The sequence below is a fragment of the Aaosphaeria arxii genome (assembly GCF_010015735.1).
Source record: "Aaosphaeria arxii CBS 175.79 unplaced genomic scaffold BU24scaffold_2, whole genome shotgun sequence".
NCBI classification, from domain to species: domain Eukaryota; kingdom Fungi; phylum Ascomycota; class Dothideomycetes; order Pleosporales; genus Aaosphaeria; species Aaosphaeria arxii.
The window spans coordinates 3,623,472-3,646,991 of NW_022983475.1; the positions used below are offsets into that span (position 1 = coordinate 3,623,472).

Genomic DNA, 23,520 nt, shown 5'->3' on the forward strand with positions numbered 1-23,520 from the left:
CTTCGGATGGCCGAATCAGGTAAATAGATTACTGGGGTTACCCGCCTCGGTTACGGCCGATACTTGGCACGCCATTTGCAAGAAGCTTGACAAAAGGTGAGACGAGATAGGACGAGATTGTAAGCAGATACATATCAATAGGATAGTCAATACACGGTAGAGCTTGATAGAGTTTCCTAAAATTGGCTCTATGGGTATCGGACATGTTCACGCCGACTCATGCGGCTCATATGCTAATCTTCTGGGGATAGCCTTGCTATCAGATAACACAAACATAGACGCCCACCGCATGCAGATTACCGCCAAAGTCCATACGGTCCGGCTGTATGCTTCCACAGCTTAATCGTTCCGTCTTCGCTGCCAGTGGCATACAGCTTGCCGTCTGGCGAATAGCTCACCGACCAAATCGGACCGTGATGTCCCTTGTTAGTTTCTACCAAGTTGATTAGCAAAAGATACGATATTCACGAGTGGCACCACATACCAAGTTCCTTCTCACTATCGAAATCCCATACTCGCACCCAGGTGTCGTTCTGCGTGCTACCGCCAGTAACGAACTTCCTATCACCACTATGCAATGCCACGCTACCAATCTCATATGATGTCTTGATGCTCTTCAAGAGCGCGCCTGGAGATGCGCTGTTGAAGAAGTATACGCTCTTTCCAGCAGCAACGCTGAGAGTACCATCTGCCGATGTGTTGTCCAGCTCGCACGTGCCAACTGGGCCCTCTACTGCGTATTCCCCAATTGTGGTCTGGGTTCGCAAGTCCCACCAGCGAATCTTCTTGTCTTCTGCCGCGGTTATGAGGATGTTGGGGTCGGCTCCCCAGACAATTGACTTGATAGTGCCAGTGTGCACGCCCGCTCCAATCTCATAGCTTGGAGGCGTCGCGCCTGAAGATCCATCGGCGGAGGAGGAGGTGTGCGATAGATCGAAGATGCGTAGCTTCTTTTCCATTCCACCAGTCGCTAGGATCTGAGGTCTTGGCTGATTCGGAAGAGCGATTGCACGAACGATGTGGTTGTGCTGTAAGGTATGCAGAGCCTCTCCGGTATTGGTGTCCCAAACCTTGCTGCTGGGTGTCAGTAATTCCTGGGGACAGGTGACCGAGCAAACTTACGCAGAGAAATCCGCAGATCCCGTCGCAGCAAGTGTCGCATCAGCAGACAATCTAGCTTGCCAAACTGCTCCCTTATGACCGAGGAAGGTTCCTATCCTATCATATGTCAGTTTCTCCGGATGACATTATTTATCCCTGGATCACGGATGGTCCTCACCAGTCCCCGGTAATACCGTCGCGCAGCATGGGATTGCCATCTAATCATGTCAGTATCTCAACCGCAAATAATCCTTCCAGATTCTCTTGCGTACCCTTGCATGCGGATATGATGTAGTATTGGTCTTCGCTAGTAATGGCCGAGAAATGGATGTGAGGAACGGGACGGGAATGACCGTGGCAGGTCAGGGGTACGACTTTTGTGGTTTCTATGCGCGGTAAGTATGATGAAAATGATTGGTAGATGTAGAAAGTAATATACCAGTCGCCATGTTGGTATTGTTGTTGTGGAAGCAGAGCGCGATGCTGGGCACGCAAGTTGTATAAAGAGTCGAGTCTAGTGGGGTTGTTCAAGGATGAAACAGTTGCAGAAATTGGTGGCTTGGAAGGGATGGAAGGGGTAAGCTTGGGGAGCAGGAGTCTATATGAATACAAGACAAGGAGTGACAAGGCGAAAAGATATTTAAGAGGATCGTAACGTCGTGAAAGGGTTGTGTTCGAGTGATTGGGAGGACTCGAGCAGTGAACAGAAGGGACTCCAGTGATTGAATGGCTGTGGCTACGGAGGTGATGAAGCTCGGAGCTTACCCAGAGAAGTTAGCCTCACTGAAATGCCACTAGGACGTATGTAATTATGTTCCGACCTACTGAGTACTGCCACCTATTATTTATTTATCTCCTCTTGCGTAGGTAGGTATACATTTGCATGCACCTGTCTTTTGTAAACGTTTTTACACATTCTAGACAGGAGTTAAGCATCCTATGATATACCTATACTCCCTTTCTGACCGTCAATGCCACGTAACTGTGCGTATTCCTCGTGCCCTACAATATCTGGGCAGCGCAAGTCACAATGTAGAACAACGAACCAGGCCCGTAGCACGTTTCATTCATTGGATTGTGTCGAATTCTCTCCACTGGCATACAGGTAAAGGAAAAGACAACCAAAAATCAAATACGCTCTAAATTCTTATGCCTTGACGACGTTGCACTCGAATCCAAAAGTTGAATGCACTGCTCTCTCTGCAAGAACAAGGACAGTGTTGGCTCAAGAGCCAAAATTGTCTATCCGGCACCAAGCATACAAATTTTCACGCGAGATAAAGCTCAGTTTTCCTCTCACAATTACTGCCATCTCCATCAATTTTCTGTGCGAAGTTAGGGTTTAGCCTTGCCAATTTGGTGATGCATTTGCGATCAATGCAGTTTTCTGCCGGATTAAAGTCTTCACCCCTAATGAGAGATGTATTCATTTCCTCTGCACAATAATACCACGGTGAAATAAAACTCTAGTGAGCTGGTAAAGGTGTTCCGAGATCTTACACATGGCAGTCAACTTTTGGTGGCTTCCTGAGTTTTGATCGTATCTATATTCTGAGTCTTCGAGAAGTTGAAGACAAGAATTTCTTGAGAGTAATAGAGGCGCGCTCTTCAACCGCCATGGGGTGATCAATTTGAACTTGACTGGCCTAGATGAAGGGCTGCAATATCGGGGCTTTAGCAAGGCCAGTGTATCATGAAGTTGTGTTGCCTCTTTTTCCTTCGTCTGAGGCGGCATCGAGTCACAAAACATAGCTCCTCAGATCCATACATACTGTGCTATCAAATAGTGCCTGCAGAGGTTCCACAGAGTTGCCAGTCTACGCTAACTGATTCACATCAGTCTTGTTTCTGGACTCAGATTCATTCTCTTTTTAGTGCTTTTTCCCCAAGTGAGTGTGGTACCAGTACCTCTGATTGAGTATCTACTCGAAGCACGAGACAATCTTCCTCGAGTATTGGAATTCATTCTGCAGTATCAGTTAGATTCTCAGCAACATATTTATCATTGGTTCTAAGTTAGCACTGATGATTACTTAGGATTATCTAACGAAGCCTACATGATTTATATGCATACTTCTCAATCCGCACATTGAAGCACGAAGAAATGTGAATTTCCATGCGCATGGATTCAGAGATTTCATAATGATATGTTTATTCGCTTGGTTTAATAGAATTCCATGCCTCCATGTCCAATCCAGACGGTGTGAAACTGAAAGGTTGTCTTAGCTAAGAACCAAGGATATCCATAAGGCATATCGAACACGTTCTAGTTGCTTCGCTTACACAACTTCCCAGGTCCTTGGTCAATTCGATACGGAGTTGACTTGCATCTGCATGATCAACGACGTCACACCGGCCGGTATATACCAAACTGCACGGCTTCCAGTATAAGATATATTCCCTATAACCTATGTGCCCAACGCTGGGCGGCGATTATTTCGCCCTGGATCGGGCCTCGCAACCAAGCGAATGAGCCTCATGGATATAACATCCTCATATAAATCCTTGGCATATTAGCCGTCACTTGATCCGTGGCTTGCTCGTAGCCGAGTATAATAGATTAATGTTCCCCACAAATGCACCCCGCGAATCTATGTTCCAACCAGTCGTGATCGAGCCGTTGAGACCTACTGCCACCTGGATTTGCGCCTAGCATCACCCGATGAAACAGGATAATCTTGTATCAATCAATGTTTATATCGAAGGGACTGCGGCCCGGGTACACGTTGATGAACGGACCTTAACATACCGAAGCAAGAACAACCATGAAGGCATTGTTTCCAATGGTAGATAAATAGGAAGCATGCTTCTCTTGTAAATTTCTGCAAGCATCACTGATCTCATCGCACTCTCGATTCTCACAGTCTCAGGATTCGCTGTCTATACTTACCACTCGCCAACATGAAGACCGGCCTTGTCCTTCTCGCTGCGGTTGCATCCGTCTCTGCACACTCAACATGGCAGCAACTGTGGGTCGGTAGCACTGATCAGGCTACAAAGTGCAGTCGAGTCGTCAAGGACAACAACCCCATTACGAGCTTGACGAGTTCCGACATGTTCTGTGGCCGTGGACCAGCAGCCTCTGCTAATGTCTGCGACGTCGCTGGTGTGTTTCCTGGGAAGAAGATCTAGGAATCTTACATGTACTAAGCAGTGCCCTAGCCGGAACTTCTTTGACGGTCGAAATGCATGCTCAGCCCAATGAGCGCTCATGCAGCCAGCCAGCTATCGGTGGAAACCACTACGGCCCGGTCCTGGTTAGTAAAGACATGGCAGACTGAAAAAACCGTACTTACTTTAATGTCCAGATCTACATGGCAAAGGTTGCCGATGCTAAGACTGCTAACAGCGGCTCTTTCTTCAAGGTCGCTGAAGATGGTTACAAGGGATCCACCCCAACCTGGGGAACAGAGATCCTCAATGCCAACTGTGGCAAGCGATCTTTCACCGTGCCCAAGAACATCGCTTCTGGAAACTACCTCGTCCGCGCAGAGGCTATTGCTCTCCACGCCGGTGCCGGACAGCCTCAACCCTACGTCACTTGCTTCCAGATCAACGTTACTGGCGGTGGTTCTGCTAACCCTGCTGGTGTCAGTTTCCCTGGCGCATACAAGCTCAGGTCAGTTGAAGTAAAACAATCTCAACGACAGTTACTAACGATGAATAGTGATCCCCTCTTCACCAAGGCTATCTATGATAGCTCTTTCACCTACACCAGCCCCGGCCCAGCTGTCTACTCTGGTTGAGCAACTCTAGTACACTTGCTTTGCCTACTTAGTGTCGCACGACACTCCTTCTTTCAACCATGTAGCATATTGGCATAAATCGCACTTGCATCTTCTATAGAACTACCAGACCAATTCATCCTGTACAAAGTTATCAGTTTCATCACGCTAGTGCAGTGGAGGAGATTGTGATGCCTAACCATTCTTAAACGGACGACTTGTAGATTGGTTACTTTTTTGCATATTTGCTAGTCACGGGGAAGCGAAGTATTGATGAACTTTTACTTGTTGGTACAATTTGAAATTAGGAATGTAATGGGAGGGACAATATCCGCTTTCTATGCTCCTCGATCATATAACTTGGGAAGTTTCCTGATTGATGTTGGCTCACAATCTCTCGTGAACGAACAAACAGCCACTGCTCAACACCCCATCTTGACTTGGCCAGCAAGGTTGTATATTCGATCCATCTGTCGCGATTATTGGCAGTCGTAGATGAAGGAGTTTGTATTGTTGACGAATTGGGTACACTCTTCAAATTTAGCTTGCTTCTCGACAACATCGCAGTTACGATCCCCAAAGACGCGAACTATGCTCATTGTTAGCAACTATTCATTCTCACAAATCGATATGGCCGCGATGTCAGTATAATAAGTGGGCGGAGAAGTATATAGTTCGGGGCAATGGAGGGTGAACATACATCTGCAACCAGGATCAAGATCGGTGACCCTGAGTGACCCGATATTGTCCAATGGCTGGCATGGATTGGTGTCGTTCTTTGGAATCCAAAAGTGGATAATCTTCCCGCCCGTGCAGGCCTTCTCCGTACTGCTCGTAAAATTGCCAGATGCTGCAACAAAAGCGGCCAGAGTAACAAGAGCGGCGATAGAGGTCTTCATTTTTTGTCGACAAATATGTGATTGACTCGAAAGAGACGAATGAATGGTTAGATCGTGATAGGCAAAATGATTAGTTTAAAAGAGATGAATGAGTGATTGGTTTAGAGAAGGGAAAGACTTTTGAGAAGCGATGGTTCGAATTGATGAGATGAATGATCGATGAGTTGGATGATCGATGAACAATGCAAAAGGCAACTTTATATTCCTGTACTCAGTCTACTATCGACATCGAGCATATTGCCTAGTATTATTTCATCGTCCGACCGGATCGGGGTATGGAGTGTGATCATCTACGGACCACATTTGGAGTGAAACGTGTTGGACGAACATCAAATTTGTGCTCGCTTCAACCGGCTGTAGGAAGAAATCGGACCTGACCTTCAAACTCCAGCACCTTGCCGAATACGCTTTCCGCGGATTCTTAATGTTCGCAAAAGGTTGATTATGAAAATAAAGCCCATGAGCAGGACGATGATCATAATCGCACTCAGAGGTGCCAAGATCGAGAAGACCGAGAAAACGTAGGAAGCCATGCCGAAAGCATAGTTGTCCGCTAGCAATTGGGTAGATAAACCTACCTGCATGGCGGATAGGACTATGGTCGTATATGCGAACAGGGTGATCAGGGAGTTGACATTATCTCTCATGAACGCTCCGTAAGTGGTACATCCGCTCAGATAGCCTCGTGGCTTTCCAAGCACGAGGCGATAGATCCAGTTCAGCCGACCGAGCCGCAGTTCTCCATAGAAAAACCGGCGATTTACTGGGGTGTGCGACTGTAACGAGGAAACGGATGACATTGAGGCTGGAGAGGCGGAGGTCAAGTATGCATTTGCTCGTGCCGAAGTTATGACAATCTCTTCTGCAAGCGCAAGCCAACCAGCCCAGGTGAGGTCGGACGGGATGAGATCTAGGCTGCGTGCAATATGGAAGTCCACTTCTCGTTCAATGAGAGCAACGTAAGACAAAAGGAAGCCCAATGCGACGCAATAGAGGTCGCGGTCAGGGCAGATACTGCATTGCCAAAACTGCGGACACAGCAGGAACCGTGGGAGAGGCTTAATGAGTATGCGAGTTGGCCTCCAAACAAGGTGGAGGTCTAGTTGCTCAGTAACTACGATTTCTCTTTTCTTCAGACGCTGATAATGCAACGCTCGTGGTGATGTAGGGAGGCCAACGAGCCAGAGCCAATCGTGGATGACATTTAGCCTCGTCACATCCAATTCAAACTCTAGAAATGCTTGAACATCGGCTTTAACGAGGCGTACCATATGCTGCCGATTTCGATAGGTCGTTGGCAGAAGAGGAACTTTTACTTCAACACCGCCCTGGTCTGATTTGACGGTTTCCAAAAGTTGAGTTTGGAATGGAGGTTCCAGCGACCCACTTTTCTGTTCTCTGATCAGCGCGTCCCGGGAATTTTAAAACTCCTATTCTTCCGAGTCACTCACCTCGGAGTCGCTGGCCATGATAGGCAGCTTCATAGGACCGGAGTTCACCAAGATCCTCTGTATAGGAACAAGAGCGATACAGTCTGGGCCTGGGGGGTTGATGAGCAGGGAGAAGATATGCGAAGAGCAGTCGTCGGGAGAATCGACTAAGTTGGAGGGGGTATCAGCCCCCAGGAGACTAACCCCTGCAGTTGCAGGCGGCCACTCCACGCGAGTCCACGCTGTACAGTGTACACTCAGCACTGTAATGGATCCTCCATCCGCCCCAAACGTCTTAGGTAGGAATCCATCTACTGAGTAATTACTATTTCTTCTGCACTTATTTGGCCCCCAAACTGGGAGAAAAACTCATCTTATCCCCATTGGACCTGGACGATGGACCACTTCTGTGCACCTAGACCTGCTCTCAAGAAAGGGGCGCACGCCTTATTAGGCCCTCCCTCTTAAAGTATGAGTTATCTTGCCACTTCCGATCACACCGCTAAAACACTCCCAGTCTCAATAACGTGTGGTTGAGAATAAAGCGTCCTACAGCACTGATACGAGTGTTGTTGATGCAACGATAGGATGGCTGCCGCTGCCAACAGAAAGGCAAAGCACTCGAAACTCGATCCGGTGGTGAGTCCGAATTCCCACAATGCACTACGATGGGAATGGGCCGTGCTGATCATCAATTCAGCACATCAATGTTGGTCTACAGCAAGTGTATCCTGATCCCGAAGAGCCTTCGCTATCACGAGACTTGACATTAGAGTAAGTATCTATCAAATCCAAGATTCAGTAATTCTTGATTACGGCAACTCAATGAGAATACAGTATCGTCGCCATCCCCGGGCTGGGCGCTAATCCAGAATGGACTTGGGTTCGCGACAAGGTGCATTGGTTGCGTGACAGCACTATGCTGGGTCGCAAGATCCCAAATGCGCGTATCAGCGTTTTCCAGTACCAAAGCCAGTGGTTCGGTAAAGGTAGTGTTGATCAGCAATTAGACAATGTCGTTGACCAGCTACTGTATCAACTAAAGCGAACGAGAGGCGTGTGTTTGAATCCCCTGTGACCTCATATCAGATGATTTATCTAATGTTATATCGAAGGACGATTGCAAGACGCCCATTATCTTTGTCTGCCATTGCCTCGGAGGAATCGTTCTGGAAAAGACACTCCTATCAGCTCGATTGCGGCAAGGCACCTTTCCTAGTGTGTTCCCATATGTTGCGGGATGCATCTTCTTGGGTACACCGTTCAATGGAACGAAAACCTCCGAGAAGGCCAGAGTCCTCGCTGGAATGGCCGAAACATTTGGAATGGGGGTGCAGACTAGCCTTCTCAAACTCTTGGAGAAAGATTCCGATACTCTGAAGCGCATGCTCGATGAGTTCGTAAAGTTGATTACATCGGCGCAAATAAGGGTGTTTTGTTTCTTCGAGTCTCAGAAGAGTGATTTGGCCGCGCTCTTTGTGAAAGGCCTACCGTTTAAGTCTCAAGTTTGTTGTACCCTCATATAAACTTACAGTCGTGTACTAATGAGAACAGGAACTCATTGTCGATAAAGATTCGGCGACATACCCAGGTGTCGAGAGCCTGCAGCTTGCGTCGGATCATTTTGCATTGAACAAATACACCGGTCCAAAAGATGGAAATTACCTCTCAGTTGCAAACGAAATTCACGCAACCGCTAAAAAGGCTCCCCTGATCATCAAGTCTCGCCAAAATGGTATGCTTAGCAAACTGCAAGGGCGCTTGGCATTTACTGACAGTTACAGCCCTCCGACAGGCGTTGATCAGCAATCGGACTTATCATGCGATCATTGATGAGCTCGGAAAAGGCTTCTCAGACATTGATTCAACAGTGAAAGGCAATTATAAGGGTCCCGTGGAGAAACCTTCATGGGTTCTCGGCGTAGAACAATACACCAATTGGAGAGAAGAGAAAGTATCCCCATTCCTCTGGGTTCATGGTAAGGCTGGCATGGGCCAAGGTGCAATTGCCTCGTCCGTGATCAAAGACCTTAACAAAGAGGATTCACAAAACACTATTGTTGCCTCGTTCTTTTGTGACCAAGGAGAGGAAAGCCGGAGATCTCTGAGTCGCCTTCTCCGGATGATCATCCGTCAGATCATTACTGTCAATCAGGATCTAGCAGTGCACCTGTTGTCTGATACCCACTCAACCAAGAAGGGCGGCCCAAAGGATTTCGATGCAGAGGCGTTCAACAAGGTTTCCGCTCTATGGGACGCTCTTTGGGCGATGGCAAATGATCTTGACCCTGAGCGCATCTACGTGGTTATTTATGGACTTGAACAACTCTCCAAGGAATCACTAGCCGAATTCTTCCAGTTGTTGGAAGGTCTTCCTATCGGAGCCCGATCTCCAGCCGGTGGACAGCCGGATACCCCCAGAATCCAATGGTTATTGCTTAACCGGTCAGGGCGACCCGAGATTGAGAAAAATCTGTCGAAACGAGCTGGAGAGATCAATTTGAGCAACGAGGATAATGCCATCTATGTTAGCAGTGCGTTGAGAGCGGACATCTCGGCACGAGTCGACGAGCTTGAGCTCAGTCCGTCATTAGGATATTTTGCGAAGCGCTACATCCATTCACGCGCAGACGATAACTTTATTTACGTGAGTTTGGTGATTCAAGAGCTCAAGAATGCTAAGATTAGTGGAAAAACGAGCCATGCTGAGGTTCGAACACTGCTCGAGTCTTTTCCGTACGGACTTACTGATATGTTCACACACGTTCGCGAACGTGTCTTGAAAGAAGACTCCGAAGGGCTCGAGTATACCAAAGAAATACTCAGGTGCCTTATTTTTGCGATCAATGCGCCTACCATGCGCCAACTTGCCGTGATGGCGGATCTGCCAAGGGATCATCGCGATGATCTTGAGATACTCAAAACGTATATCGTCCGGTGTGGATCTTTTCTCACCCTGAGAGGATATGAACTGGACGAAGACAATATGACGGTGGAGTGGCTGGATATTTCTGCGCAAGAACATTTGCAAGCACATGCGAAAGAGGCTTTAAGCCTAGAACTGAAAGATGTCCAGCATGGCATCATCGCTTTGCGATGTCTGGAATATGTCCTCGAGAAAACGGAAGCCCATAGCATCCAAAATTCAAAGGATAGGCAACAAGGGGAACAGGACGACGAAGATAACAATCAAAGTCAGGTTGATCTCGATGAAGAAAGGTCTGTTGGGGACCACAGAAGTGAAACATCGGAGACCAACTTGGACAATGAAGATGCAAAGGACGACACAGAGCATGATGAAGATGAAGATGCAGATGATGACGACACGGGTTTCGAACACCTCGCATACCTTTTCGAGAATTGGATAGCACATGCCAAGTTAGCGCCAATAGATGTGCTGGAAGAGTTTCAACCCAACCACAGCTTCTGGGAGGACGAATCTTCACTTCGGGAAAGTTGGTGGGCCGAATGCGTGGAACTTCATCCTCTAGATGACCTCAGTAATGTGTCCATCCTCCATGTAGGCGCTATAACGGGTTTCGCTGCATTTGTAGATTACCTGTTGAACAACGGGTGGCGCCACAACGTTGACCACGAGGACTCGCGAGGATTCCAGCCGCTCTACTACGCTTGCATGAACGGAGATTTCGAGATTGTTCAGATGCTCTTGGGCGCAGGGGCAGACCCAAACTTCGTATCCATCACTGGCGATGCTTCCGCACTGTACCCCGCTGCCTCTTCAGGCCACAAAGACATCGTGGAATGCCTCCTGGAAAGAAGCGCAGATATTGACTCCTTATCAACTGATTTTGGCACCGCATTGTATGCCGCGGTTGAAGAAGGGCATATTGAAGTTGTCAAGTTTCTTTTAGAACGTGGGGCGAAGGTAAATCTCATTGGCGGCTGGCACAAGAATGCGCTCAACATAGCTGCATACACCGGTTCTGTCGAAAGCGTGCAATTATTGCTCGAGCATAATGCAGAGATCGATCCTGACATCGACTACATGTATGGAAGCGCGCTCGGGGCAGCTGCTCGCAGGGGTCATGCAGACGTTGCCAAACTGCTCATATCTCGAGGTTGGAGTCCAAATAAGAGCATGGAGACGTATGGGTCCTTTCTCACAGCTGCAGCAACATATGGTCATGTCGGTGTTGTAGAAGCTCTGGTGCAACGAGAGGCTCGGATAACAGTCCTTGAGCAGGCTTTGCAAGCCGCGTCACAGAATGGAAAGGCTGCCGTAGTGAAAACCATACTGGACAGAACGCCAACTCTCAGGCACCAGAAGGCCTTCATGTTAGCAGCTGACTTTGGACGTGACGAAGTCCTCCAGCTTCTTTTCCCCCGAGGCATACAACAAGAGCAGCTCAACACTGCACTGTATCGCGCGGCTGATCATGAACATGAGGATACTGTCAAGCTACTTCTCGAGTTCGGTGCTGATCCAAACGCAGAGGGAGCTGAGTAAGTTATCATCCTAATCAACAATATCACATCCACTGACATATATGTACAGATATGGAACTGCCCTTACAGCGGCTGCTTATGATGGAACGTATAGCATTTTACTCGCGCTACTCGAGAAAGGTGCTGATGCTCGCAAACGCGGAGGCGAATACGGCACGGCGCTTCAGGCCGCTGCGCTTTTTGGCGACGTCGATAACGTACGACTTCTTATTGATCATGGTGCTGAAGTCAACACAGAGCCAGTCGGTTATTATGGCAATCCTCTCCAGGCCGCCTGCTACACTGGGGACGAGCAAACGATACGGTTGCTTCTGGAGAAGGGCGCCGATGTTAACGCCTATGGAGGGCATTTCAAATACGCCATCATTGCGGCGATTGATGAAAGCGATAGCAATACTGTACAGATCTTGCTAGATAATGGCGCTAACGTCAATGTTCGCGGGGGTGAAGACAACATGCCTGTAATAGTCGCAGCAGGTTCCACCCTCCAATCCTCTGACTTGGAATCCATCATCGACCATGGCGCGGATATCAACGCACGTTGCGATAGAGGCACAACGGCACTGATACAATGCGCGTTCGCTTGCGACAACGACGGGATTGAGACTCTGCTTTCTCGAAAAGCCGACATTAGTATCATTAGTGACAAGTACGGATCAGCCCTTCATGCTGCCGCCAGCGAAGGGGACAAACCGTGCTGCGAAACATTGCTTAAGGCGGGAGCTGAAGTCAATGCAATAGGTGGCCCGTACGCTACTGCATTGCAAGCTGCAGCATTCAAAGGGGATCTTGATACTGTCCAGCTCCTGCGTGAAGCAGAGGGAGATATTAACCTCACTGGAGGCGAGTACGGGACAGCGGTACAGGCTGCTTCTTTCGGCGGAGACGTCGACATCGTCACCTATCTTTTGGATCACGACGCGACCATTGACTGGCCTGGCGGCAACGGAAAGTACGGGTTCCCACTCCAAGCAGCCGCGGCGGCAGGACACAGAGACATTCTTGGTCTTTTGCTCGAACGTGGTGCCGATGTCAACGCCTTTGGTGGGCTCCATGGGCATGCTCTGCTTGCAGCAGCTTCCAAGCGCCACAACCACGAATGCATTCAGCACCTGATAGACTCCGGTGCGAACAGTAACATTCAAGGAGGACTGTTCGGGTCCGTTGTGCAAGCGGCCGCGTATGGCAACAATCTGGATTGTTTGGACTCCGTTCTCGACAGCGGCGCGGATATAAATGCCGTCGGAGGCAAGTACGGCAATGCGCTTCAGGCTGGTTCAATCAAAGCTGACCTTGAACTTGTCGAGTATCTGCTGGCACATGGGGCAAGCACATCGCTAAAAGGTGGAAAGTACTATACTGCACTTCAAGCTGCAGCTTATGCCGACAAGCTTGACGTTGTGAATAAACTCCTTGATCACGGGGCAGACTTCCGATTAAAGGGAGGAAGATACACCAATGCGATTACTGCAGCCGCCATCCGAGGAAACAAGGGCGTGCTTGATCGATTCCTATCGATGGGCCCACCTGAGCAAATGCTGGATGAAGCTCTTGTCGAATCCTGCTACTACCGCCAGAGTGGAAGCGTAGACTCATTGCTCAAGTCTGGTGCAAATATTTATTGCCGCCATCCGCTACTGGGGCTGCCTATCGAAGCTCTCAAGATTGCGCAACCTGATGGGTATAATTCTGATGACGAGGATAATACCGAGCAAGATGATGATGAAGATGATGAGGAAGAAGATGAGGACGAGGAAGAAACGTGGGAGGGCGACGACCATCAAGCACTGGATGGCGAAAGCCAAGGAAGCGTCACTGATCTAAATCTCGAAGACGACATTACAGAAGAGGTTAAGATCGAAAAACTCTTGAACGAGGCTATGGCACGCGTGAAGCGCAATCCCAGTGTAAAACGATTTAGGACAGTCAGAAGAAAGGGCGTTTCGCCTGGTCTTGTTGGTGGACATCCTCCGATCCCTATGCCTCAACATCCCAGTCAGGCTTCCAACCAAGCTCAATATGGGCATTCTCATAGTCAACAACCCGCAGGAAATCGCCAATCTTTCCAGGCGTTTCCCGGGCCCGAGCAGCATCCCCACCCACAGGGTCAGAGCGGCTATTTGCCTTATCGAACTTCTGCTAGTGGAGTTCAAACTCCTCCAGGCCAACACCCTCCCTACACAGGTCTTAGCAGGCGACCTGTGCCGCAAAGGTTCAATCAATCCCAGCCCGAACTGCATAATCCCAGGAATTCCTCGTATTCCGGCCAATCTCCTCCAGTCCTTACAAGCCCGAATCAGCAAGACTCTCTTGACCGTAGTTCCTCAATGCCTGGCTCATCCTTGACACCGATGCAGCATCCGCAAAGCCAATCTGGTTTCGGCATGCAGGGTGCTCAGAATGTGCAGATGGGAAATCAATACTATCCACCACCGCAATCGACATCTCAGTACACACAGTCTCCGTATAATCCACGTCCCCAATCACAGTACCACACTGCACAACCATCAAGCCAACTCAATGCGCAACCCCACCCGCCACAACAACAGCATTCACATATGAGCTCTATGAATGTGTATGGGCCATATGCTGGGCATTCATCACAAACATCGTCCCAGACTTCACTGCAATCGTCACAGTACGCGAGCAGTACGCCACAGAATTCGACAATTTATGGTGCTTACCCGCATGGCGGAACACCAAATTCCAGTCAAACATCAGGTTGGAGCGTTGATGAGAGTAGGACACCACAGAAACCCGCGCAAGCTAATAATCGATGGCACTCCGGTGGTTACGATGGACATGGGTATAACTGAGGCGTATTGCCCGCGCATTTTCATAGCACGTCAAAGCGGTGCAACATCGATCTCTATTATCTAATTACATACTCTTAGCATTCTTGTTCAATTCTCTTGGAAAAATCAATGTGGCTGGTGAATGCCTAGTTGTTGTTCGGCGCCTTTTCTCGTTAGCTCCCGGCTGGGAGGTTGAATCTCTTCTGCCGAAGTTCACCAGTCTGGAATCAGCATCAGTACTTCCGTATCTCAATCCCCAATTAATCAAAAAGACATTAAAATTTAGAAAGTCGTTGTTGAGGTGATCCAAAACATGATAAGGTGACGGAAACCACTATTTGTCCACAAGAATACGAGGTCTGGGGGAATTGATGCGGGGCAGGGTCCGTTCACCATCTCCTATCGAGCAGAGATAATGAGACATTGCCACACGAATTCTTGGTAAATGAAGTTTTCTAGTGCTCTTCTACATTTCTCAATCCTTCGCTGATGTAGGTGGCATTTGGATGTAGAGTGCCCAAGCGCCCCGCCGCTCTCTTGGCTTCTCGGGGCCTCTTGTCGTTCTATCTTACACTCGTGATCATCAACACATTCTTGCCCGCTCCACCCCTCAAGTCTCGTCCAACAAACAACACGCGACCATTGCTCAGAATCAGACCAATCATGCCAGCATGTTTGAGGGGAGGTCCTTCTATCAGAAGAGGCGTAAGACTTGGCCGGGGCCAAGCACGTGGCACTGAACGTCAAGCCTCAGTCAAGCCTCAACCTCTCGGGTATTCGGAACAGGAGAATGAAGGTCCTTCCTTTAACGTTCAAGATGCCAACAACTCCAAGGACGGACTCCGTCGGCATAGGCGATGGGACGTATCTGGAGAACTGGGCAAACGAGTAGAAACCGAGTTCTGGGAAATTCGTTATCTGGAGATGTAGTTGTTTGGGGTAGCAAGGCCCGAATCGATGGTCCGGGAGACGCAGACAATATAAAATCCCTTGTTCCCTTTACAACATTTTAGATCTCAAGGTTCCTCTCAATTTCCACGGCACTGGTACTCTTGTCAATCATTGACCCTCTTGGTTACCGCTGGCCATTGAACCTGGCAATCCCTGTCTCATCATTTGCTTGTGGTCGTTGCGCACATCACAATGGACGAGAAAAAGGTCGACGAACTCCGAGCAAGTTCACCTAGGAGTGACCCCGAAGCTCTCTCCCCTCATACGACCATAGAGGATGGCGAGACGAAGAAACTTACGTGGAAGGAAAGGGTCCTAAAGCCAGGGTCGGTATGGCAAATCATCATTGCTGCTGTCCTCGCCATTGCTATCGGTCTGGCGGTCTCAACAACTGTTGATGAGGTGCCCGAAGCAGCAATTGAGCTCATCGCAATTCCTGGTACTATGTGGCTTAGAGCATTGCGTGCTGTTGGTAAGTCAAATGACCATCAAGCTATTAATCAAAGACGTTCTAACGATCACTAGTCCTCCCCATGATAGTCACTGCGATGATACTTGCCATCCAGAGACTTCGTGAGATGTCCAAAGATGGAAAGAGGCTCGCCCAATGGACAGTTGGATACTATGTCATCACAACTCTGATTGCTGTCATGCATAGTTGCATTTTGGTCGGTTTGGTTTGGTCTAAGCTCATGGTGGTGGTAGGCGAAGATGCCCTTAAAGTGAAGGATGACGACCAGGAAACCATCGATGAAAGAAAGGACGTCGCGATTCATGACGTTGTCGTGGACATGTTTCATTCATTTGTGCCTCAGAACATTGTCAACGCCCTCGCGACCGACGCTCTTTTAGCTGTCCTCATGACTTCCATCGTCATTGGCTACTGTATTCGTGACGCCAATTCGGCGCTTCTGAAGGCAGTCATTGAAATTGAGCAGATCATCATGAGGGTCATCACACAGCTCATATATTGGGCGCCAGTCGGTGTTTTCCATCTCATTCTGCCCAATCTATTCCGCCTGGACATCGCTGAGATTGGCCGTAATCTGGGCATACTCATTGGAGGAACTCTAGTCGGAATGGTGCTTCACCTGTTTATCATTATTCCTTTGATATTCTTCGTCATCGTCCGGCAAAATCCCTACACTTTCTGGCTAAAGAACTCACCAGCCTGGATCACCGCATGGGGAACAGCATCAAGTGCTGCTACTCTTCCAGTCACCATGCGATGCGTGTTAGAGCGTGGCGTCCCTGTTACGATCGCTAAGTTCTGTGTACCTCTCGGTTGTTTGATAAACATGGACGGAACCGCCATCTACTTCCCCATTGTGGTTGTTTTCCTCGCCGCCACACAAGGCATAACCCTCAACGCCGCCAACTACATCGTTGTTTGCTTGCTTTCGACCCTCGCCTCAATTGGTACAACTCCGATCCCGTCCTCAAGTTTGGTTCTCACCGTTATGATTGCTACTTCAGTCAATGTGCCAATCACCGGAATGTACGCCGTCGTCGTCGCGATCGATTGGTTCCTGGATCGCTTCAGGACGGCTGTCAACGTCAGCGCCGACACTTTCGCAGCCGTCATCATGCAGAAGATCACGAAGATCACCGATGATGAAGATCAGGATGGTACAGTCCATTATACAGAGTCACGAACGGCTAGCCACTCCGCTCAAGGCAACGTTGCAGACGGTCGATTCTCAACAACGGAGCGAAGGCAAAGTCATGAGGAGATCAGGAGAATTTGAAGTTCCACAACCCGCTAGATAGTCTTCTCTCGCTGCCTTTGTTCTTGTCTAGTAGCCACTCTTATTTATCTCGGATCGGTCTTTGAGCTACATACTGTGAATAAAGTAAGCTATTGCAGGTAGTCAATTTAACTTATTGAGACCCCACACGAAAAGCTCTCCTTGAGAATAAGTATTGATGAGATATCGAAACGATGCCGACATTTGGCAGAGCGATTCCTTTTAGAATCGGTTACAAAAAGAACTTCAAGAAGCTGTACAGTTACATCTGCCCAGTTGCTCAATTTTGGTTATGCGACGGATGTCTTGCATTGTAGTTTGAAAGAGGAAAGTTTGCCCCAGTACTCCGGTCTTGCCACCTCCAGCCAAGCACGTACCCCGGATTCTGTAAGGAGTGCATCATGACCATCAACCAAAGAAGCACAGCATCTCTTTGAGCAACACCAGCCTCGGGCTAAGTGTAACACAGGTCTTGGGCTAGGCTATGTGACACCGTAGAAACCCGTAACTTGTGTAGCAGTCATCATTGCACTAGAATATTGAAGGGAAGCTGCATTGACTGACCGGAAGAACTAAAAGAAGTCTAGGTTCTCTGTGATTCCGCAAATATTCATGGTCTATGTCGACATAAATATGATGGGTTGCCAGGAGTCGCCAATATTTGAAGCATCATCCGCTCCTACTCCGTACAAGCTTCCATCAGTGCGAATAACGCTCAAAGATACAAACATGCCTTCCTTTTATCTAGCATTGTCAATCATTTTCCTCTTTGTTTTCAACTCTCACGCAGAGGATCTTGCACTGTCTTCTCAAACTGGAGCCTGCAATGTCGGCCAACTGTACTGTTTTCACCAGATCACAGAGGATATTCGTAAGTTCTTACCCTAATAACTCAGGCCAAACGTTGATTTCGTTGTAGAGTATCCTGTCGATGATCTATTGAAAGCCTACTGTAGCACTGGCGGTGATGGTGGTTCGTGCTGGTCTTGCAACATACCCTTCTACGGCTGCCAATGCACAAGTCAATGTCGAAAAGCTGTCTTCCGTTGCGATGATTCGTACAGATATACATACTCACACTCTTGTCTTCAGTGGAACTGTGCCGCAGGAGAATGTCATGATTCGCCAACTCCACTAATGAAGCGGAGGATTGAGAATTTGGACCGCCTGCAGATTTCTGGATCAGCAACATCCTAGATGCTTTGCACGCAGGAAACATTGGCGTCCAGCATCAGGGTCGATCAAGTCGCCCCTGGTGATCAAATTACAAGGCTGTGGGTCAAATTGTTCAGAAGTTCAGATGGGGTGTGTTCATTGTTCTATACGGAGTATAGAGGGTCTCCCTACAATTATGCTGGCTTTCCACTCTTGATGGTTTGGCTGAGTGTCGGATCCTTCTTAACTACACTATCCAACTCAGGATACTTTTCCAATATTATGTCGCTTACTATTCTGGCAAACACAACACCACCTCGTTCATTTAGATGGGTCCAATCGTTGCTAGCCAGGTTGTATTTGCTAGCTGCATCTTTACCAATGGCGTTGACGTAGTTCTCAGAAGCAATATTCAGATCAGCAAATTTGATTGAGTTTGATTGTGCAACGGATATCGTGGCAGTGCGCTGTTCGGCTAGGTTCTGAATCACTTTGCCATTGGAGAAAGTGCGGCGGGTAAGTGGTGTGAGTAGAACCTGGTTACATTAGCTACTGGAATGATCTAGAAGGATGGATGCATTACTGGGGTTGCACCAGCACTCTTGGCCTCATCAGCAAACTTCTTCAAGTTGGTTTTGTAGGCGTCAAGAGTCACGCCAGATGTTTCCTTTTGATCGTTGTGTCCAAACTATTCAGAAACGTCAGTCTCGATTGAGTGTTCACAGCCCATACTGAACAATCATCGTACCTGAATCGTGACCCAGACATCATACTTTTCCTTGTATTTTTTTATGTCGTTGATCACCTTGCCCCAGTCTCCCCCTGCGCGGAAAGACGCTGTCGTTGCTCCCGAATGACCATAATTGTGTCCCGACGAGCCTGAAGCTACAGTTGTTGCTAGGTACCCATCGCCCCAACCTCCATTTGGTGCTGTAGTGGAGTCACCTGCCAATAACCAATACACTGGTCGGTCCGCCTGTACAGCCAAAGGCGAGGCAGCTGCCAAGGACGCGAGGACTGACAGGAGATAGAAGCGCATTGTTTGCTTTTGAGTTATCTGAACGTTTGAAGGGTTGGGAATCTGCAAGAGTACGGTGACAGAAAAATGGGGCAGAACTATATCTATAATGAACTTAATGGGAGAATACGGGTCGATATCAAATTGCGTGCAAATTAAGCCGGAGAAATCTATAAAGTCGGCTTGCTATGAAGACCCATACTAAGCAACGCAACACATATTCTCCGTCATGTGCTACTCATTTCGCGATTCTTTAGCGCCATTACGATTGGAGAGAAAATATTCAGTCTCCTCAGGACCAATCACGATCAAGGACGATAGATATATTGCTTATGGTCCTCGCCCATCCGCAGTGGGTTGGCCCTTTCATGTAGTGATTCTAGGTCCAGATGGCGAAAATACTCGGGGTAGTTGGGGCGGGGCGGATGTGAACTTGCGGAGAATATATTAAAGATCGACAGGCATCGCAACAACACTACACCGAAGGCGACCTTGTCCTAAGGTAATCCCTGATATTTGAACTTCAATGCTCCTCAAAGCGTGTAGGTAACTTCGGGGAATTGCAGCCAACATAGAAAGCCCAATTTTTCCTTGGACGAACAAGGGACGTGCATATCGTGGAAGCACAAATTTGGAGTCAAAAGCGGAATAATTCAAACAGAAAACAAAACCGAAAAGCTCTGCCATACACCGATCTCTGAACCTCTAAATGAATTTGTTACAGGTCTCATAAGCGGTGCGATCTCAACAATAGTGCTGGGAGACAAGTAATCGAGGATGGAATCTTATTGAGGCCAAATGGGCAAGATAGGATGTACCATTTCGTGCCCTGCACGGAATACTATAATGTTTTGAGTTTGTACAATATTTTTTGTTTCCACGAAGATTGAACAATTTATCAAGCATGTGCCTGTCTAAAAAATATTCGTCGAGGCATTGGACAGTTCTGCATGCGACATTGTTAGTTTCCACATATGATCGCAGAAAGTAAGGTGCATTTTACATTAATAGGGCGCCCCCCGCACAATTTTGTATTGTCTATTTCCAAGTTACTGAATCTGCAGGTAGAAGAGGCGATTTCGAAATGCTAACTCTACGATAGCAATGTAGTAATCATTTGAAGCAGAAGAGAATAAAATTATCATGAATTTGTTCATTGTTGCGAAGATTTTTCATTCTCTTCTTCATGGTTCCATTGCTAATCTGCACTCCGAAACAGTCCACTCAAGTTTCTACAGGGCATTGCTAGGAGGCAGTGATGATACGTTCCTCATAATAGCCTTTTCTATTTCTTACGATCGATATGTATGCTAAGGTTTCTATTAGCACCATGCAACCAGCGAAAGTGTCACTGCTGAGATTTTCTAGGCAACTACGATTTTCTTAGATCGAAATACTAAGATGGTGGGCTATTCACGAATTGAAAGATGGCAGCTTGTTCAGCCACAATGAACTCCGCATTACATTTGTGCCCAGAATTACGTGAGTGATGCGGACTAAAAAGACCAGTAAGATGGAGAAGAATTGCAGTGATAGACATTTGTTGGTTTCACAAAGTGATCGTAAGCGCAATGATTACTGATGAATATATCTGCCAAGACTTCTTCATCATCTTGTAATATTGTATTACTCAACATTCTAATGGTCAGAATCTATGAAGCTACTGTTTCGGAAACAATACCTGAATGAGAAAGGTGACTTCATTACAGTGTCTTCTTTAAAGCATCTTCTTTCTTCCGATCCGGCAAAAACGCTCGACGGATCAATTTGCCACTTCCATTTGACGCATATCTCTGCCATTAGACATTATGAGTTCTTTGAAGAACATTGTTTGGGTTGGGGTAAGGAGTTCCTATGTTAACCACTACTTCACCCACTGAACTGCCGCAGACAGGGAAAGTTGGCCTTCCATTGTTGGAAAAAGTCATCGCCACAGGCAACTACAACATCAGGTTGCTCCTTCGAAATCCCTTATCCACCTATTCTGGTCTCCCACAAGGGCTCTCATCTATCCACCAAGTGGACTACACCGACCAAAAGTCTCTTGCAGATTACCTCCGTGGTCAAGATGCCGTCATCGTGTTCACAAGCTTTCTGCCAGGAAACGGTCTAGACACAAAGCATATTGCGCTTGTCAATGCTGCCATCGATGCTGGTGTGAAGTACTTCATTCCTTCAGAGTGGGCATTGGACACAGCTGGGATTATGGGAAGCACAGTTGATAGGCATGGGCCTACATTACCAACCGATATTGTTCTAGCACCAAAACGTGTGAGCCATAACTACCTTCTGTGCCGTGCAGCGGAGGGAAAGATAAGATTTGCAGTGGTTTATCCAGGAGTCATCTTCGAGAATGGTAAGTCTTCCTGTTAACTTGTACTACCACCGTTGATGACAGATGTCTTATTTACTGAGTGTAGGCTTCAAAACCGGAATCCTTGGCTTTGATTTCGCCGCTCGTACCGCAATGCTCCCAGATAATGGCATCAATCCCTTCCCGGCATCCACTCTTTCTACCATCTCCAAAGTCATCATATCGCTCTTCGCAAACCCTTCTCTTATATCCAATCGATTCTATCACGTGGCAGACGGTGTGCTTACTCAACAAGAGATCCTTCAAGTCATTGAAAAGGAATCCGGAGCGTCATGGATGAGGAATTCGTACTCGACACAGACAGTACGAAGTAACGCGGTAGAGAATATAGCAAAAGGCGTATATGGGCGAAAAGAATTCGTAGAGAGCCTCATGACGCCATTCTTTGGGGGCCTACAGGTGTTTACAAAAGTAGACAATGAGAAACTCGGCATTACATATGGGGAGGTAGACTTGAGGGAAGAAGTTGCAAGGGTGGTTAGACCCCAGCTGCAGTAGCAGCTCTATTTGCAACCTCAGTATTACAATTCATATTCCTGATCAATGAGTCCATGATAATGAAGATTTTTGCAAAAGTTGAATAATCATGCTCTGTGCAAACCGAGATATCGTGGTCATCGCCTCTTCCCTCTTAAGTATCAGGTAGTTGATTGATCATGAGGAGCTGGTCACGGGGAACTGAGCGACAACTGGAGGGAACAAAGTTGCATGATATAGTAAGTGTTCTTGAACTTTATTACCCTAGACTAATCAATGTCATATATATACAATCTTTGCGTCTCCTTCGGGTGATTTCCTGGGCATGAGACAACTTCCAGATACATATCATATTCGCCAATTCGTGATTGTCGAATTACTTTCGCTAGATCTTCAATACTTCTTCACAACTGTCTAGGTGTAAAGAACAAGCGACCGTGTACCCGTTCCGATAAGATTGAGTCGGATCGGATCGCACTTGAGCTCCGTGCCGAGGGCAATTGAGGTACAAATATTCATGCAAAGCGCTGAACCGTTTGCGAAGTGTTTTGAAGCCGCATAACAAAAGATCTTCAAAGTTTCATCCATACAATTGCTCACGATGGCCCGCATGGAACCTATTGGATCGTTATGGAACCACGTCCCGAACCTTGCACCATTCCATCTCCTTGCCTATTCGACTTTGCTAGGAAGCCAACTCTACCAGTCATTTGTCATGACGAAAGTCTGTTTCCAGGCACTTCCCCGTACAGCATTCACTACCCTTCAGAAGCGAATCTTTCCAATCTATTTTCAAGGCCAATCGCTGCTTATTGTCCTCACGATTTTAACACAGCCACCACATGGACCGATGTCTTTCCTAAAGACGAAGTGGAATTGGATTCCACTGGCTCTGGCCGGGGCGACAGCTGCCATGAACATGTGTGTTTACGGTCCGAGGACCCAAAGCCTTATGGTTCAAAGAATCCACCAAGGTAAGCCGAATTGAAGCTAGTTGGTTACCTTGAAGCACCACCTGCTAACCATGGGCACAGAGACGCGAGACAGAGTGCATAAAATCAACGAAGAAGTAGTAAGCAACGACATGCAGAAACTGGGACGAGAATTTTCTCGAGCGCACGCCATGAGCATCCATCTAAACCTGGTCACCATTTTGGCAACAGTAATATATGGATGGCGACTAGCGTCAAAAATGGAGGTCAATCTCATGTAAGGGAAAGAAACATGACAGATCTCAAATGATATACATCGCATCTCCAGGTTCTATTAGCAAACAAGCTGGCAATTGCCAAAATATATTATAGTTCGGGACAAAATTTAGTTCCAGCCTTCAATCACCATTGAATAGATCCTACCGTGATAGGCATAGCGCCGGACCCG

The 23,520-nt window shown here is 47.6% G+C and overlaps 10 protein-coding genes across 10 annotated transcripts; 6 read left to right on the top strand and 4 right to left on the bottom strand.

Moving 5' to 3' along the window:
- Positions 1–112: 112 nt before the first annotated feature.
- BU24DRAFT_419414 (WD40 repeat-like protein) lies at positions 113–1,817 on the bottom strand. The gene is made up of 6 exons (XM_033527210.1): positions 1,541–1,817; positions 1,374–1,487; positions 1,280–1,319; positions 1,123–1,218; positions 485–1,074; positions 113–433 (listed from the first exon to the last, which is right to left on the bottom strand). Exons 1-6 carry the CDS (start codon positions 1,548–1,550, stop codon positions 297–299), a joined length of 987 nt encoding a protein of 328 aa, XP_033388137.1. The 5' UTR covers positions 1,551–1,817; the 3' UTR covers positions 113–296.
- Positions 1,818–3,793: 1,976 nt separating this feature from the next.
- On the top strand, positions 3,794–4,847 carry BU24DRAFT_386915 (lytic polysaccharide monooxygenase; the record flags this gene model as incomplete). The annotated part of the gene is made up of 4 exons (XM_033524947.1): positions 3,794–4,207; positions 4,264–4,358; positions 4,410–4,720; positions 4,769–4,847. Exons 1-4 carry the CDS (start codon positions 4,003–4,005, stop codon positions 4,845–4,847), a joined length of 690 nt encoding a protein of 229 aa, XP_033388138.1. The 5' UTR covers positions 3,794–4,002.
- A 458-nt stretch (positions 4,848–5,305) lies between these two features.
- On the bottom strand, positions 5,306–5,725 carry BU24DRAFT_406419 (uncharacterized protein; the record flags this gene model as incomplete). The annotated part of the gene is made up of 2 exons (XM_033525765.1): positions 5,306–5,415; positions 5,527–5,725. 2 exons carry the CDS (start codon positions 5,723–5,725, stop codon positions 5,306–5,308), a joined length of 309 nt encoding a protein of 102 aa, XP_033388139.1.
- A 380-nt stretch (positions 5,726–6,105) lies between these two features.
- On the bottom strand, positions 6,106–7,194 carry BU24DRAFT_431467 (uncharacterized protein; the record flags this gene model as incomplete). Its single annotated transcript, XM_033529871.1, has 3 exons — positions 6,106–6,501; positions 6,580–7,034; positions 7,173–7,194. 3 exons carry the CDS (start codon positions 7,192–7,194, stop codon positions 6,106–6,108), a joined length of 873 nt encoding a protein of 290 aa, XP_033388140.1.
- A 392-nt stretch (positions 7,195–7,586) lies between these two features.
- Positions 7,587–8,348, top strand: BU24DRAFT_127423 (uncharacterized protein). Its single transcript, XM_033520968.1, has 4 exons — positions 7,587–7,624; positions 7,673–7,794; positions 7,856–7,929; positions 7,993–8,348. The coding sequence occupies exons 2-4, from the start codon at positions 7,744–7,746 to the stop codon at positions 8,231–8,233; spliced, it is 366 nt and encodes a 121-aa protein (XP_033388141.1). The 5' UTR covers positions 7,587–7,624; positions 7,673–7,743; the 3' UTR covers positions 8,234–8,348.
- A 7,212-nt stretch (positions 8,349–15,560) lies between these two features.
- Positions 15,561–17,116, top strand: BU24DRAFT_341945 (excitatory amino acid transporter 1; the record flags this gene model as incomplete). Its single annotated transcript, XM_033523295.1, has 2 exons — positions 15,561–15,840; positions 15,894–17,116. 2 exons carry the CDS (start codon positions 15,561–15,563, stop codon positions 17,114–17,116), a joined length of 1,503 nt encoding a protein of 500 aa, XP_033388142.1.
- A 729-nt stretch (positions 17,117–17,845) lies between these two features.
- BU24DRAFT_406423 (uncharacterized protein) lies at positions 17,846–18,254 on the top strand (the record flags this gene model as incomplete). The annotated part of the gene is made up of 2 exons (XM_033525766.1): positions 17,846–17,987; positions 18,073–18,254. 2 exons carry the CDS (start codon positions 17,846–17,848, stop codon positions 18,252–18,254), a joined length of 324 nt encoding a protein of 107 aa, XP_033388143.1.
- Positions 18,255–18,465: 211 nt separating this feature from the next.
- Positions 18,466–19,310, bottom strand: BU24DRAFT_431470 (carbohydrate esterase family 12 protein; the record flags this gene model as incomplete). The annotated part of the gene is made up of 3 exons (XM_033529872.1): positions 18,466–18,807; positions 18,855–18,959; positions 19,020–19,310. 3 exons carry the CDS (start codon positions 19,308–19,310, stop codon positions 18,466–18,468), a joined length of 738 nt encoding a protein of 245 aa, XP_033388144.1.
- Positions 19,311–21,049: 1,739 nt separating this feature from the next.
- On the top strand, positions 21,050–22,161 carry BU24DRAFT_476856 (isoflavone reductase family protein; the record flags this gene model as incomplete). Its single annotated transcript, XM_033532946.1, has 3 exons — positions 21,050–21,130; positions 21,180–21,645; positions 21,710–22,161. Exons 1-3 carry the CDS (start codon positions 21,098–21,100, stop codon positions 22,159–22,161), a joined length of 951 nt encoding a protein of 316 aa, XP_033388145.1. The 5' UTR covers positions 21,050–21,097.
- Positions 22,162–22,700: 539 nt separating this feature from the next.
- On the top strand, positions 22,701–23,468 carry BU24DRAFT_419418 (uncharacterized protein). The gene is made up of 2 exons (XM_033527211.1): positions 22,701–23,114; positions 23,175–23,468. The coding sequence occupies exons 1-2, from the start codon at positions 22,742–22,744 to the stop codon at positions 23,351–23,353; spliced, it is 552 nt and encodes a 183-aa protein (XP_033388146.1). The 5' UTR covers positions 22,701–22,741; the 3' UTR covers positions 23,354–23,468.
- The last annotated feature ends 52 nt before the right edge of the window (positions 23,469–23,520 follow it).

Bases quoted from the DNA above. Each gene is read 5' to 3' on its own strand.
- BU24DRAFT_419414 (XM_033527210.1), bottom strand. The intron at 1,320-1,373 runs GTACGCAAGAGA...TGACATGATTAG, and splicing joins CATCATATCCGCATGCAAGG to ATGGCAATCCCATGCTGCGC. The intron at 1,075-1,122 runs GTAAGTTTGCTC...GACACCCAGCAG, and splicing joins GGATCTGCGGATTTCTCTGC to CAAGGTTTGGGACACCAATA.
- BU24DRAFT_127423 (XM_033520968.1), top strand. From the start codon at position 7,744: ATGGCTGCCGCTGCCAACAGAAAGGCAAAGCACTCGAAACTCGATCCG. The intron at 7,795-7,855 runs GTGAGTCCGAAT...TCATCAATTCAG, and splicing joins ACTCGAAACTCGATCCGGTG to CACATCAATGTTGGTCTACA. The intron at 7,930-7,992 runs GTAAGTATCTAT...ATGAGAATACAG, and splicing joins TCACGAGACTTGACATTAGA to TATCGTCGCCATCCCCGGGC.
- BU24DRAFT_419418 (XM_033527211.1), top strand. From the start codon at position 22,742: ATGGCCCGCATGGAACCTATTGGATCGTTATGGAACCACGTCCCGAAC. The intron at 23,115-23,174 runs GTAAGCCGAATT...CCATGGGCACAG, and splicing joins GGTTCAAAGAATCCACCAAG to AGACGCGAGACAGAGTGCAT.